The following is a 16,896-nucleotide window of genomic DNA, read 5'->3' as shown; positions in this document are numbered from 1 at the left end:
CATCATGAGGAGCATCAGCATCATCAACGGGAGGAATGGGTCCCTGAGGTGGCATGCCGCTGCTCGAGGATGGATAGCCCGGGAAATCCTGCGGAGGTGGGTATCTGGCCATCCAATCCATAATCGCCTGATGTGTCGCCAGCTGCTGACTGCGTAAATCATCGTAGCGCTGGTCAATCCGGACACGCAGCCCGTGAAGCTCAGCAACCAGCAGCTCATCGTGCCGATCAAAGCGACTCTCCAGCTCGGCGATCTGCCAGCGCAGATCAGGATCGGCCTCTCCATCGTCAGCAGCAGGAGGAGCAGCAACAGGAGCAACCTGTCGTGGAGGTCCCCGTGGTAACTCACCTAGAGCTCTCCCATCCTTCCACCAAACATCCCCATTTTGTCCTATGATTCCAGACTTGGAAAATGCTCGCTTCCCAAGTCTGCAATCCTATCTGACCATCTTGACTATTCTACCCTTAGAGACATCAATCTGAAGGGTCTCGAGCCAATCTGTAATTATATGCCCATAAGGCATATAAACAGTGTAGCCGCTCGGCTCACTATAGGAGATGATCGAAGAGTAGATGCTAGATATGATGTCAAAATCGAGACGCCGACACAATCCATAAAGCATCAGACAATGATATGGTCGGATCTCAGACAATGGTTTAGATGTGATAGGCAGAAGGCAGTTTGTGACAATTTTAAAAAGAATGTAGTCTTGAGGAGATAATCTCAAGGCTGCAAAAGTAGGAAAGTCAACATCTAGCTCATCAAGGCCACCCGGTCTAGGATGTCTGAAGAAGTACTCATAAATATCGTCAGATGAGATATCAAAGGGTGGAGGTAAAGGATCTGGTAAGTCAGGAAATATCGAAAAGACATTACCGGAACACCTCCGACAACCGAGATAGTCAAAGAAGGATGAGAAACTGAAATCAAGAGTTTGCTTAGCAACTTTTGTTTTATAACTTACATCATTAGTCTGATGAAGGTTGTTATAAAACTCAGAGACCAAGTTATAGTTGATATCCCGTTCTAAGTAGACAAGTGAGTCAAGTTTGTAGTAGGCAATGATTTCTGACACAGTTGGACAAAATTCGTCCATGAATTTCCGATCCACAGACCTACAAGGGAGTAATTTAAAGGTTCTTTGTCTAAAGGCTTCCTCAAAATTATGGTTCGGGAATCTCCCGGAAACAGATGGTTGAGGTCGGGAAGGAGCCTTAGACTTCGACTTCTCAGGTGACTTAGAGGTCCCCTCACCCACTGATTTCTTTCTAAAGGTTAACAAAGTGATATAATGGGGCAAGTAAGTGAGCACCGGAGCCACCCGAAACAAAAACCACAGATATGGTGAGAAATGAAATCGAAATGCTAAGTTCTAGAGAAGTAAGGAGTTATCTTGGTGCCATTGAGCTTTGGCTAGGGCTTCGGCTAGGTTCCGGCGTGCAAAGAGAAGAGAAGAGGTGAGGTGTAGGGAAGAGTCGGCTAGGGCTTCTGCGTGAAAGAAGGAAAGAAAAGATCGGGAAGATTTAAAGGTATCCTGATGGGTGTACAGTTGATGAAATGATCGGACGGCTGTCCGATCAGGAGGTATCAGGAGCCTCCTGATCGATCCCTGGACCGATCCAGGAACATCCTGATCGGTCCGCAGACCGATCAGGAGACGATCAGTACTCGCTAATCGGTCCCTGGACCGATCAGGGAACTTCCTGATCGGTCTGTAGACCGATCAGAAAATGATCAGTGGCCTTGCGTACTGGATTGATCTGATCGGTCTCCGGACCGATCAGGGAAATCTCTGATCGGTCTGTAGACCGATCAGAAAGTGATCAGTAGCGGGTGCCAGGCTGACCTGATCGGTCCGTAGACCGATCAGTGTCTGATACTTAGATCTCTCCAGTAATTTCAGTAACTGAAATTAGTAATTTCAGTAACTGAAATTCATAGAGATGTTCGATAATTTGTGGAAGTTTCTCTAGGATAACTTCCAAGTTCAGAACCTAGAACCTGGAGGATCTACAAGCATAACTATTACCTAAAAATTATGGTCTGAACTTGTTTATAGCCCTAAAGTTGCAGACATTTAGAAAACAGACAACTTAAGGCCTGAAAACTGAAATTTTCGACCTTTGTTATGTTTAGTTTCAAGTTTGTCAAAATATAACCAGCTTGCTATCATTCTTTCACGGACTTGTCCTAGTATCAATCAAAATCATGAAAAGCATCGTTCAAGTGTATCAAACAGTCCATCAACCAAAGTTTCATAATTTCTAGGTAAAGGTCCAACCAAGTTTCCTTGGTTGGAATATATGAGTAAGATCTAGGAACCAAATACACATGAATTATGTAATGGTCTTCCCCATACTCAATTTATGTCTCTTCAACCTAATTATTCAAAGGATGCATGATACATTTTGAATAATTCGGCTGATCCTAGCATCTCACCCCATTTCTAGCAAACAAAAATCATTTGTTAAACCTTATAGTTTGTGTGAGATGTTCCCAAGTTGCCCAAATTAATTTCCCTATTTCTCTTGTTGTTTTAATTGTCCTTATTGATCATGATAGGGCCCTAATGGCCTATTGAGCCAAACACATTCCCAATTCTCTCCTCAAATGACTAAATTCATTTTCCGGAAGAGGTTTGGTGAAAATATCGGCTAGGTTTGACTTTGACTCAACATAGGTGAGTGCAATGTCTCCCCTAGCTATGTGATCTCTAATGAAGTGGTGACGCACTTCAATATGTTTGGTACTTGAATGATGGACTGGGTTTTTTGTTAGGTTTATTGTGCTGATGTTGTCACACAACACTTGCACTCCCTTATACGAAAGTCCATAATCTTCTAGAGTGTGGATCATCCACAACAATTGTGATACACTCTCTCCCATGGCAATGTATTCAGCCACGGTCGTGGAGAGAGCAACATAATGTTGCTTCCGACTTGACCAACTAACCAATGATGAACCTAAAAATTGGCAACCCCCACTAGTGTTTTTCCGATCCAATTTGCACCCAGTATAATCGGAGTCGGTATAGCCTATCAAGTCAAAAGACTCCGTACGAGGGTACTATAGACCTACTCTAATTGTGCCCTTAAGGTATCTCAGAATTCTCTTAACTGCAATTAAATGAGATTCCTTGGCACAGACTTGATATCTAGTGCACATGCCCACAGCAAAAAGTATGTCCGGCCTACTAGCTGTGAGATATAGAAGACTACCAATCATGCTTCTATATTGCGTTAGATCAACTGGTTTTCCACTCTCATCATTGTCAAGGCGAGTGTTTGTCGCCATTGGAGTGGATACTTCCTTAGAGTCACTCATTTTGAATTTCTTGAGCATCTCTTGAGTATATTTTGTTTGATGGACATAAATGCCATCTCGAGTTTGTTTGATTTCAAGTCCAAGGAAGAATGTCAATTCTCCCACCAGACTCATTTCAAACTCACTTTCCATGTGAGTGATAAATTCATTCAAATAACCCTTGTTATTTGAGCCACAAATTATGTCATCGACATACACCTGGGCTACAAATATGTTTTCACCATCTCTACGCAGAAATAGTGTTGGGTCTATTTGACCTCTTACAAAACCCTTTTCTAATAGATAAGTTGACAACCTTTCGTACCATGCTCGAGGTGCTTGTTTAAGCCCATAAAGAGCTTTCTTGAGCTTGTACACGTGGTTTAGAGCTTCGGTATTCACAAACCCCGGTGGTTGTTCAACATAGACCTCTTCTTTAATGAAACCATTTAAGAAGGCTGATTTGATGTCCATTTGATAGAGCTTGAAGCCTCTATGTGCAGCAAAAGCTAGCATTAAGCGAATGGATTCTAATCGAGCCACGGGAGCATAAGTCTCATCATAATCGAGCCCTTCGACTTGACTATAGCCCTTGGCTACAAGTCTTGCCTTGTTTCTTACTACTTCTCCCTTTTGGTTTAACTTATTTTTGAAGACCCATTTGGTTCCAATAATGGTGGTCTTCTTAGGTCTAGGAACTAAGTCTCACACTTGGCTCCTTTCAAATTGACCTAACTCATCTTGCATAGCTATGATCCAATCAGGATCGTGCAATGCCTCATCAACTAATTTTGGTTCAATTTCTGAGATCAAGGCGACCTCATTAGACTCATTTCTAAAGAATGACCTAGTCCTAACCCCTTGTTGAATGTCTCCCACAATCTGGTCTTGGGGATGACTAGAGGCTATCCTAGATTGCCTTGGTGTTGGCGGTGCCTCATGAATGGTCTCACTAGACACAAGCAAGGGCTCAGTATCAGGTAAAGGATCAGACTGAGTCCTCTCTTGCCTTTGCTCATTGTCATCGGAGTCAACTTCGACTCTTTCTATGTTTTGATCATTTAAACTTAGATTTCTAAGTTCAAATTGAATTTCTCCTACATCCCTTGATTGATCATTTGATTTAGGGATTTCTTCAAATGCTACATCAGAGGACTCTTCAATCAATTTAGTCCTATTGTTGTAGACTCGATAGGCTTTGCTGGTGAGAGAGTACCCGACTAGTATCCCTTCGTCAGCTTTAGCCGTGAACTTTCCAAGATGATCCTTGGTGTTCAAGATAAACACCTTACAACCAAACACCCTAAGATGTTTAATTGTAGGGGGTTTCCCAAACCAAAGTTCATGGGGAGTATTTCCTAAAAACCTATGTATCAAGACTCGGTTTTGCACATAGCAAGCGGTATTTACCGCTTCAGCCCATAAGTAGCTCGGTAATGAGTACTCATTGAGCATGCTTCGTGCAGCCTCTTGCAAGACTCGGTTCTTTCTCTCCACAATCCCATTTTGTTGTGGGGTCCTTGGAGTAGAGAACTCATGCCTATATCCTTTTTCTTGACAAAATTCTAAAAATCTATGGTTTTGAAATTCTCCACCATGATCACTTCTAATTGTTTTAATTGTTGTCGATTTTTCATTTTCAGTTCTTCTACAAAAAGAAACAAAAACATCTATGGTTTGATCCTTATTTTTCAAAAAGAATGTCCATGTATATCTAGTAAAATCATCAATGATCACTAAACAGTATCTACTCCCATTCAATGAAATAACATTACTGCAATCAAACAAATCCATATGCAATAGATCTAAAGCAGTAGATGTACTTACAACGCTTTTGCCTTTATGAGCCGCTTTTGTTTGCTTACCCTTTTGACATGCATCAACAAATTTTGTCTTTTGATACTTGATGCTTGGTAAGTCTCGTACTAATCTTTTGTTGGCCAGCTTTCGAATGTTCTTCATGTTTACATGAGCCAACCTTCTATGCCACAGCCATGATTCTTCTTCTTTTAACATGAGACACTTAGCAGAGGCATTAGTAGCACTTTTAAAGGATACTTGGTAAATGTTATCTACCCTTGTGCTTACTAGTACCGTGTCAAGTGTGTCAATGTGTTTGACCAGACATTGACTTGAATGAAACTCAATTGTGTAACCCGTATCACACAATTGGCTGACACTTAGGAGATTAAAAGTCATCCCCTTGACTAGAAGGACATTTTTGATTTGGAGACATTCGGATATTTGAATATCTCCAACTCCTATAACCTTAAGGCTACCATTATTACCAAAGGACACATTACCTCTATTTTTGTTTTGAAGGGTAGTAAAAAGTGACTTGTCCCCGGTCATGTGCTTGGAGCATCCACTATCAACAAACCAAGTTGAGAGATGCTCCCCCTTGACAAATGCCTACAAGACATGAAAGATTGATGTTTTAGGTACCCAAATCTTGGGACCTAATGCATCTACAATGAAAGACCTAGGAACCCATGCCTTGGTCACACCCTTCCTAGTCTGATGAACCCTAGAAGCATGTGATATATGAAATTGGGTTCTAGACACTAAGGAAATGAAACTAGACTCCTTAGGTTGATATCCTAATCCAGCCTTGTTGTAGACCGCCCTTTGGGCATTTAGAATCATATCTAAGGTCTTAGAGCTAGTTGAGAATTTCTCAAGCATTTTCTTGAGTTTCTCAACTTCACTCTTTAGGGCATTATTTTCATCCTCAAGAAGCTCTTGATGAAGGTCATCAACCTCATCTTCTCTAAGAGTCTTCAAGTGTTCTACTTCTTCTTTTAATAATTTGATTTCAGTTTTTGATTTCTTAAGCAGTGTAGATAAATGAGCAATAGTCTTATAGCATTTTTCTAAATGTGGAGAGGTTACCTCTTCATCATCCGAAGATGATGAAGCCGCGGCTGATGTATCACTTCCGGAGTCCGATTCCTCCCTTGCCATGAGTGCTAATTGACGAGTGCTTTTCTCCTTCTCTTCCTCCGATGAGCTTGAGGAGGATTCATCCCAAGAAGCTTTGAGAGCTTTCTTCTTCTTGGCCCTTTCTTCCTTCTTCTTGAGTTTTGGACACTCGCTCCGATAGTGTCCTTTCTTGCTACACTCATAACAAGTAACGTTAGTCTTATCAATATTTTGATCAATAGACTTACCTTTCCCTTTGTATCTTCGGCTCCTTCTCATGATTCTTCTCACGAAGTTGGCCATCTCGCTTGATGATGATCCTCCTTCATCATCGGACTCGGAGGAGGATGAGGATGTAGGAATTTCTTTCTCCTTCTTCTTTTCTTTCTTCCTCCTTCCATCCTTGCTCTTTTCTCCTGCAACTAAAGCAATACCTTTCTCTTTTTGACCCTTGTTAGCAAGCTCATGAAGTTTCATTTCACAAAAGAATTCATCTAACTTAACAATTGAGAGGTCCTTGGAGACCTTGTAGGCATCTACCATAGATGACCACAAGGCATTCCTTGGAAAAGCTTTGAGAGCGTACCTTACGAGATCGCGATTTTCTACGCGTTCATCCACGGAATGAAGACCATTGATGATCTCCTTGAACCTTCCGTGTAGTTCACTTACCGTTTCGTTCTCCTTCATGGTGAGATTTTGTAGTTGGTTTAGGAACAAGTCTCTCTTGGTGATCCGAGAGTCTCGAGTTCCTTCTTGGAGCTCGATGAGCTTGTTCCACAAATCCTTTGCACTCATGAATGGATCTACCTTGACAAGCTGATCTTTGGCTATTCCACATTGTAGTGTGACCACCGCCTTGGCATCGGCTTGTCCTTTGCGAGTTTGCTCGGCGGACCACCTTGACGACTCTAGTTCCTTACCTTCTTCATCCTTCGGTGGTGTGAAACCTTCCTTGACCGAGAACCACATGGAGATGTCGGTCTTGAGATAATACTCCATACGACTCTTCCAATATTGGAAATCCGCTCCATCGAAGTAGGGTGGGCGATTGGTACTAAAACCTTCCTTCATAGCCATCTTCTTGCTCTTTAGGGTGTTAATCCGGATGAAGAGCGCCTTGCTCTGATACCACTTGTTAGGATCTTCGGATGGCTAGAGAGGGGGGGGTGTGAATAGCCTCCTTTAAAAATCCAATCAATTTCCTCACAAGAGTTTGTTAGCACAGCGGAAGTAAGTAAAATGAAAACTGATGCAAGGAAAAGAACAAACCACCACTAACAAAATGATGTACGAGGTTCGGGGATAACTTGCCCCTACTCCTCGGCGTGTCCGTAAGGTGGACGATCCCTTGATCTTTCGGTAGATCACACCCCGGACAAAATCCGGCTAAGTGTTTCTCCTTCTCGGTGGAGTAACCTCTCCACAAAAGTCACAGAATAGATTTGAAAACAAAGCACAATGACTTACAGAGTTTTGTGGCTAATGGAATGAGCAAATGAAACTTACAGCCACGAAGCAAAACGCACGTAAAGACAGAAGGAAGTCTTCAGTCAAGAGCTCAACAACACAACCTCTTGATCGACAGAGTGTTTTTTCAGAACCTTAGCAAACCTCTCTTCTTCCTTCTTCTTATTCTGCTTTCTCACTGTCCCGAATCACTGTCACCTGTGTCGAATCACTGCAACCAACTTAGGCATCGCTAATCACTCTTCCTTCTCATCTGGTTCTCTGAACTCACACCAATACCATCCATGGTCTTCACTGGTGTCTCTGAGCTCGAACCAATGAGCAAGAGTCCAACTGATCGCGGCCAGTGAACATTGAAGCCTGAATTGCATCACTTGCAGTGAAATATAGCATAAAGGGCACTTGTTCTTATTCTTCTGATGGAGCTTCATTTGAAATTAGCCAATGGCACGATACCTGCAACCTGTAACTTAAAAATCTCACAGCAGATGATTTGATCAAGTGAATCAGAAGTGAATCAGAAATATCAGAGAAGCAGCAGAAACAAACGACATGTTGTGGATCGGTCAACAGACCGATCCATAGCTCTGGACCGATCGGGACTCGTCCCGATCGGTCTGAGGACCGATCTGTGGACCGATCGGCCTATGGGTGGATCGGTCCACGCACCGATCCCCTATCGCTTTGAGTCCCAGCGTTTCTGATCGCTTTTGATCGGTCCGAGACCGATCAGATAACTCTTCCTGGCGTACAGAACGTTCCTGACCGCCGATCAGATAACCCACAGAGACTTTCTGTGTGGTCACTGATCGGTCACGAGATCGATCAGGTGACTCATGTATCACTGGATCGGTCTGCCGACCAATCCAGACAACCAGAGTATCACTAGATCGGTCAACAGACCGATCCAATGTCCTTGTGTTAGTTTTAGAGTCTCCCAACCCTAAACCCTAACGTCTTCCTGGTCCAGAGAACGAGCTACCAAGCCCTCTCTGACCTAGTCCGGAGAACGAGCTGCCGAGCCCTCTCCGACTTTGTCTGGTTCAGAGAACGAGCTACCGAGCCCTCTCCGACTTTGTCCGGTTCAGAGAACGAGCTACCGAGCCCTCTCTGACCTAGTCCGGAGAACGAGCTACCGAGCCCTCTCCGACTTCGTCCGGTCCAGAGAACGAGCTACCGAGCCCTCTCTGACCTAGTCCGGAGAACGAGCTACCGAGCCCTCTCCGACTTCGTCCGGTCCAGAGAACGAGCTACCGAGCCCTCTCTGACTTAGTCCGGAGAACGAGCTACCGAGCCCGCTCCGACTTCGTCCGGTCCAGAGAACGAGCTACCGAGCCCTCTCTGACCTAGTCCAGAGAACGAGCTACCGAGTCCTCTCCGACTTCGTCCGGTCCAGAGAACTAGCTACCGAGCCCTCTCTGACTTTGCGTGCCAAGTATCCGTACTTGGACTTTTCCTCTCCTCATGATCAACCTTGATCATCAATCAGTCTAAGTTTAATTAATATCTGATACAAACTTAAATTAGTGTCAACATCAAAACAACAGCCAGGTCAGACTGTATCAACAGATCACACGAAGGCTTGGGAGACTCTAATAGGCTTTAACCAAGTCTATTTCGTCAACTATGCCCAAGCACCCTAAGCTCTATTAAATAGAACTCGAGAGGAAAATACTAAGCTATTTTTCCGCTACCAGTCGACTGGTATATGCACCAGTCAACTGGTCCTTTAAGTGAAGTCGACCGTTACCCAACGGTCGGCTACCAGTCGACTGCTACAGTATACCAGTCGACTACTACAGTACTGGTACAGTGTCGCTACAGTCTACTACAGTAAATCCTAAAACACATAGAATTTTGCCCTGAGTACAATCACTCAGCACTCGTCCTCGCCCGACCAACCTAGACCTAGCCTTCTAGCCTCCTCCATCAGCCTCGCGCCCCTCGGATGTCTCCCTATCCTTCACATCTTGCCTTCTGGAGCTTCCTTCGGCCTTGTCCATATTGTCGGAGCTTCCTTTGCCAAGAGGCTCCTCACCTCCGGGACTTCATCCATTGCCAAGTCACACTTGGACTTACGTTGCCAAGACTACATCCTTGGACTTACACCGCCAAGACTCGTCCTTGGACTTTCCTCCTTTGCCATGATCACACTTGGACTTTCCTTGTTCTACCTGTATCCTGCACACTCACAATGCATATCAAATACAACAATAAATCTAACTTAAACCTTTGCCCAAACATCAAAACCTATGGCACCTAGATTGCTCAAACACTTCCTTCTCTTCTTCTTCTTCTTCTCCAATCTGTCGACCACCAAGAAGGAGGGGGCGTCGGCCACCAAGGAGGAGGGGGAGGGGGGGGGGGGGGCGCCGACCACCAAGGAAGAGGTGGGATGTCGCCGGCCCTAGGTAAGGAGAAGAGGAGGCTTGTGAGAAAATTAGGTTTTAGGGGACACCACCTACTCCTTTTATAACCTTTGCCGTCGGTTACAAAGAAAGAACGAAAAAAAATAGAATTCTGTTTAGAAAAAATCTCCTTTTCTATAACCTTGTCGCCGTCCCTAGGAGGATGGAGAAAACTAAATGAAAATCAAGTTAAACCAAACTAAGTTAAACCAAATCAAGTTAAAGCAAACCAAGTTTGTTCCGCGTTCGGGAGTTTGCTCTTGCCGGCCAAACACACCCTTAACGTGATGTGAGCTACAAAAAAGAAGGCAAAATCAGTTAGATTCAAAGATGAAGACAAGAAAGGGCATACCTAGGCTGGACGAAAGTCGTGTGCGGATCGAGCTCAAGTCAAACACATAAAGGGCATCCTTCAACAACAACTAGTGAATATGATACTTCTGACTGTGAAACAAGAAGCTACTTAGAGAAAGTCCGATCGGCTTATGTACTTCCCGAGCAATGGGGGATTCATCACTTCCATCTGTCAGCTGATCAAGAAGCCTGACCGCTCGGTAAAACGAAGAAAGACGTAGTGTTCCCTCCAATACTTATTGGAGAACGACATTTTATTAAAAAAGACCGAGCTCACTCGGGCTTGAAACAAGAAGGTCCCCGGCTCAAACAATTTGGGATAATAAAAATAATGAAAAGCTTGAGGAGTCAAGGGGATACCATGTAGGCAAAACAAAACTACAATCCCGCATAGTAGTCTAAAGGAGTTCGGCACTAGCTGATTAAGGGAAATATGAAAGTATTTACAAACATCGGCAAAAAGGGATGAACGGGGAATCAAAGGCCGATGGTGAATTGATCCTTAAAAAATCATAGAAAACCCGTTGGTGGTTCGTGTGGCCGCTCGTAAGCAGATGGAATGACAACTTGGTAATTGGAGGAAAAATGGTAGGCAAATTTTATCCTTTCAATGTCGTCCCCATCGAACCTGGACTCGGTGGAAGTATACTAGAGCCCAGGGACGGGGATGGGGGGTTGCGAAGAACTAGCCATCGAAAATAAAGGTTTCGAGAAGGAGCAACGAACGAATTCGGATGAGGAAAGAGCGAAGAAACTTATAGAAAACCATCGCCGGAGAAGAAGAAAAGATGAAGCGTCATAGAGAAGGCTCGAAGATGAAAGCCCAAGGAATGAAGACGACGGCGACGCGAAGTAAGGTTTATAAACCTCGCGGCCGATCGCCCTAAGCCGTCCGATCCAAGGTTCAAAAAATCAGGAGAAGATCCGACCATAGAATTTGAAAAGGCGCTTATCACATCGCCAGTGGATATCCACCTATCATGTCAAACGTGCGACAGCAGAAAGTGGGACACATGACATTCAGTTATCGGAAGATATTAATGAGGCTTAATTAAAAGGTATGACCACGTGCTCGGTTATAATGATCAGATATTTGCACGGTCTTCAAGAAATTTGGATGACATGAGCTACTAAGAAAGGGCGCTCATTAGAGGGAGCTCAGGGGAAGGAGAAATTTTGCCAAGTGTTGTCCCCCATCGTCTCGATCGGCATAGTGAGTGGGTTATTACACAGCCGAGCGACTGATGCACCATCTGCCTTAGGCGGTATGATCTGAGCGGCAGCTACAAATCCAAACCAGCGAAAGGGAGCCAAACGACGAAGATATGTGATCCAATTAGAAACTTGGGAGCGTATATGGTCTGATCGGATGTGGAAACCACCGAAGACTCTACTGGTCCAGTCAGTCGGACTTGCAACCTCCTTCAACTAGACTTGAAGGGGAGACTTGTGATGCGGTGATAAAGGGGGGCCCGCCCGACACGGGTCAATAGTCGAGGTGAAGGCCAAAGTCAAATTGGTCAACGCCATGGTGTCAAAAGGCTTGCCTACGGTGGCCGAGCGGAGGATCTTAGCAAGGTCGTTCGGGGCAATTAGTGTCTGATCGACAAGAGACTTGTTCAAGCTGACAACCCGTCTAGCTCGGGATAATACAATAAGACAGCCAGACGCTTAGTGCGGACTGACAGGACGTTGAGGAGACCGAAGAGCTTGTTCGATCGGGAGGAACAAGCTACTACGCCCAATCACCGCAAGGGAGAGCAGCTGAGGCCGATAGAATGGAGGAGTCCCGGTTGAGCGGCTACCCCGTTCGGCCAAGCAGCGGGACCATTGTTATATCTCTCGATATCCTTTTGGGATACAGTGCCGCTGACAGGAGGCATGATCGACAGCGGATCGTACGACGGAAGCTTCTACTGTCTTGTCAAGGATATGCATACCCTGTTAAATTATGGTATCAGGGGTACTTTCCTAACAAGTCCTTTCATAGGACACATCGGAGAACGTGCTCACGCCTCAAGGAGCGTGCATGTCGCTCACCAAGACTCTATATAAAGGGGGTCCAAGCACCGACGGAGGTACACATTATTCACTATTTGCTCTTGCGTTACTATTGCTCCGCTTTCCTCTACAGTTTCGGTGATTGACTTGAACGTCGGAGGGCCAACGCCGGAGACTCCTTTCCTGGCTCGACACTAACGTTACTTATTTTACAGAGCGGGATGCAATCTACATCCAGTCAACACAGTAACAACATCCCCACCTTTTTACTCTCCTATTTTCAGATAGGATTAATCTCTTTTGAGGCTCTCATGATAATTTAGACATTGGAGAGACCTCATCGAGGTAACCCTTAGTTAGCTCTATGATTTATGTTATTGTCTCTATGAATCGATCACATCTCGCCTCAAATTAATTTGAAAAAGCTGACTAGATTTGACGAAAATCAAGAAAACTAAGTTCCAATATTCAAATTTATTCATTTAATTTAATATTTTTTAAATTTATTTTTAAATTAATCTGGTATATATTAAAGGAATATAATTAAGCAAGCTCTTATCACGTTGAATATCGAATTTTGATAAAGAAACGATCAAAATCTATGCTCGCTAACTTTTCGAATAAGATTTTATGCGAGTTTATTTCTCGAGTATTATAACACTTTTTGAATAGTTTGCCTCTATTTGAAGATCCTTTAACAAAAATACAGTAAGCTAAGATTACTATCACTTTCCCTATATATACATGAATAAATTGAATAATAATTGACAATATATTTCACTAGGAGCTAGAAGTAATTAACTAACTAATAGATCCACTTTGCAGAAGACTTCTCCTTGTAGGTCTGAGAATGCATCAAATCGAAGCGCTCCTCTTTCTTCTTCTTCTTCCTCACAATCGAGCTACTGAACAGCTTCCTCCAAAACCTCTCCTTCTTCCCCTTCTCCTCTTTCTTCACCCGCTCCTTCCGACGGCCTCTGGCCACGAAGGCCAACGACCAACTCTTCATCAGCTGCCGGCCGCCGGATCCCCGCGGCCTCGTCGCAGCGTCCTCGTATGAAACAGAGGAAGACGCGTCGTCGGAGTCATCGTCGGAGGAATACGCGGACGAATAGAAAGATAGAGCGCCGGCGACTGCGCAAGAGGAGGTGGCGGTGGACGAGCGATGAGAGAGGTGGCGCTGCAGCTTCTCCGTGAGGCAGAAGGGGCAGACTCCGACCGACTGCCTGTGCTCCGGGTGGCGCCTGCACCGGCCTCCGTCCGCCGCCGCCGCCGCCGCCGCCTTTCCCATTGTTTCTAATGGATTAGCTACCGTCGTTGAGACCTATAGGAATTAATCTGAAGCGATGGATTATTCGTCGGATTGCATGGGAAGATCTGGGAGATGAGCGTGTGTGTATATATACACACACACGCATATCTTCGCAAGCCGATCAGTTGAACTAAGTTTCTTGGAAGATTCGCTGATGGGGGAAGGTTGGACTTTTGGCTTCTGCCGACGCGTAACCAACGTTAGAATTCCAAGTCGGTGGTTTTCGTTATTTAAAATCTAAATGTCTAGAAAGAGCCAAAAAGGAGAAGGAAAAAAAATCTAATCCATGGTTGGTGGTGGAATTAAAATTCGTCGGTGAGTTGGAAGATTCATATTAACGATTCCTGTTTCAAAGTCAACGTTTGTGGCTTTCGTGATCAACTGCGCAGGCGGATGTGTCGCGGAGTTGGCGATTGCGCGTGCGAAAGCAAAGTCGGTCCGGGCGGTTTTTCATTTTCTACTAAAAGAAAAAGAAGAAGAAAAAAAAGTATTAATTTGTCAGGAAGTTCTGTTCTATTGTTTGTTATGGGTTCTAAGGTGTTAATGTGCTCTTTGAAAGAAAAATAAATAAATATCAATTTTTATGGAGTTAATAATTTTATTCTTTTTAATTATTTATTGGAATGCATATGATCCCAAGCCACATTTCAATCTCTATGTGTACGTAATATGGGCGGAGCTAGGCCCCTTATAGTTATACCACGTGGGGTAAAATATTTAAATTTTGCTCGTCCGTTGGGAGAGAAAAAACATAGATTACTCCCTCCGGTCCAGTAATTTAAGGATTAGCCTTGGAAGAGATGGGAATCAAATTAAAATTAGGGAAGATGGGATGCGGTAGCATAGAGCGGTAGGAGAATATAATTTATAAGTGAAATTAGGGAGGATGGGGAGTGGAGATGAGGGATGAAGAATTGATGTATAGAAAATAATTTTAATTTTTAAATATTATTTTTTTTTTATTTTTATATAGAATAAAATTTTAATATTTTTATAATTTTATACTCTAAATGTATTTATAAAAAATTAAAATGGGATAACTATCTATTAAAATTATAGGTGACTCCACCCCGATACGTATGGTTTAAGAAGATTAATTATGGTCTTGCTTTCTAAATGAAAAGAATTTTCATTATTTAACCGACAATTAAAATTATTCTTGATAAAAAATCTTACAATGTTTCATTACCTTTGGGCAAGACCTCTAACTCAGCGGAGCTTTATTTATTCGTGTATTCTATTATCTCTTAATTGCAGCCTCATTAATACGGAGGCATGAAATAGGTTACACGTGGATCGTGGATGAGGATTTTTTTTTATCTTTTCTAATATGGTGAATAAGAAAGGGGTTCGGTGAGGTACACGGGTCAATGAGTCGAGATAGATGATGGTCAAAGTTTCAAGATAGGCCAAAAGGTAAAGTAATAGGGCTAGTGAGGCTTTACTCTCCTATCGGATAGATTCTTTATTAAGTCTCATTTTTAGTTTAGATAGAATTCATTTGGGGTTCTACTCTCCACATTCTCCTGATCTACCCTAACAATCAGATAAGTTTTCTATGGATTCTACTCCCAGCTCAAACCAGACTCACTCGGGGTTGTGCCCCTGCACTCTGTCGATCGGCTCTGTTGATTGGACAACCCTCTAAGAGCCCCACTCATAGCTTGAATCGGACTTGCTCGGGACTCTACCCTGTACTCTCACAATCGTCCCTGCCAATCGAACAACCCTCTAGGGGCTTCGCTCTCGGTTCAAACCGGACTCGCTCGGAGCTTTACCCGATACTCTCTCGATTGGACTTGCGGACCGGACAACTCTCTAAGGACCTCACTCCTAGTTGTGTTGGACCCATGTGGGACTCCGCTCCCAATTCTCTCCTGATTGGCTCTTTGCCGATCGGACCGACTGTAAAAGGTTTCCCATTGGCCTGCTGGGTTGTCCTTAGAACTTTACGTCCTCCTCGGTAAATAGCACTATAGCCCATCTAGACCTCATAAAAGAGTATACTTTCTGTGAAAGACAAATCTTCTAGTTAGATAGTGCAATAGGTTTTCTCGGCCGGTGTGCCTGCCTCACTATTAATACAGAACATAAGCTTGTCAGAAAAGCAAAGGATATTATCTGTGTATAAATATGCAACATATCCTCCCCATACTTATGATGTGACTATTGGATATAGTGTAAGCATGGTAAGGGAACACGTTGTTTGACAATAAGATAATCACTCATTAAATGCACGGATTGTGAGGGACATTATAAAAGGGGTCCTTCATTAGCGTAGGTATACGTGCACATCCACATACTTGCCTTCATTTCTTTCCGATGTTTGAGCCACCACTACCTTCTGGCTTGATCGTCGGAGTAGCTGTGCTAATGACTCCTTCCTGATCTTCTTACTGATGATTTCTTTCCTTCCTCATTGTTGACTATCCGCAAGAGATCATCGGAGTTCCATAGCTAGGCAATTCTCGGTGTTCTTCGAGTAAGTCAACTTTCACTCCACATCATCGATGGTCCACTTTCCACTGCTTCCAAATGAGATCAAATTTGGTGTCGTCTATACGAACTCCTATGCCTGATCTGGAATATGAAGATGGATGATACTGGAAAAGTAATCGTCACTTTGTCGCAAGAAGATCTTGATTTGCATGTGTTGGCAAAAGCATCGATGCTGGCACAAAATTAGCAAGCAAAATTCCTTCCCCTTCAAAAAGAACCCATTGCGCCTGCCACATCATCTGAAGGACCACCAATGATAAGTGGATGGTCCAAACTTAAACACCTCGTGGAGTTTCCCAAGCCCCTAATTCGAGCACCCATAGAATATTGCATCGGAGTCGAGTGGTCTCAAGGGTCCTCTACTAGGGATTCGTCGCCCTGTGATCTAAAGTATAGCAAGGCTCTCGCCGCCAGAACTTCGCCCAAGTGGCTAGATGTTCCCTTCTCATGAGAAATTCTGGAGGACAAGCTACCCCAGTGATTTTTCCCTCTGTTGATCGGAAAGTACAAAGGTTCTACTGATCTTGAAGATCATCCCTGCAAGTTCAAGAATGTTGTCCTGCTGCAGCAGTACACTGATAGCATTAAATGTTGAGTGTTTTAACCACTTTCTCTTGTTCAACCCAA

At 43.7% G+C, this 16,896-nt stretch overlaps 1 protein-coding gene across 1 annotated transcript; it reads right to left on the bottom strand.

Moving 5' to 3' along the window:
* Positions 1 to 13,263: 13,263 nt before the first annotated feature.
* LOC121979984 lies at positions 13,264 to 13,749 on the bottom strand. Its single transcript, XM_042531955.1, has one exon. The coding sequence runs from the start codon at positions 13,747 to 13,749 to the stop codon at positions 13,264 to 13,266; it is 486 nt and encodes a 161-aa protein (XP_042387889.1).
* Positions 13,750 to 16,896: the final 3,147 nt, after the last annotated feature.

The sequence above is a fragment of the Zingiber officinale genome, chromosome 5A (genome assembly GCF_018446385.1).
Source record: "Zingiber officinale cultivar Zhangliang chromosome 5A, Zo_v1.1, whole genome shotgun sequence".
Taxonomy (NCBI): domain Eukaryota; kingdom Viridiplantae; phylum Streptophyta; class Magnoliopsida; order Zingiberales; family Zingiberaceae; genus Zingiber; species Zingiber officinale.
The sequence above is the reverse complement of the archived record's forward strand: the minus strand, read 5'-3'. Positions and strand labels throughout refer to the sequence as shown.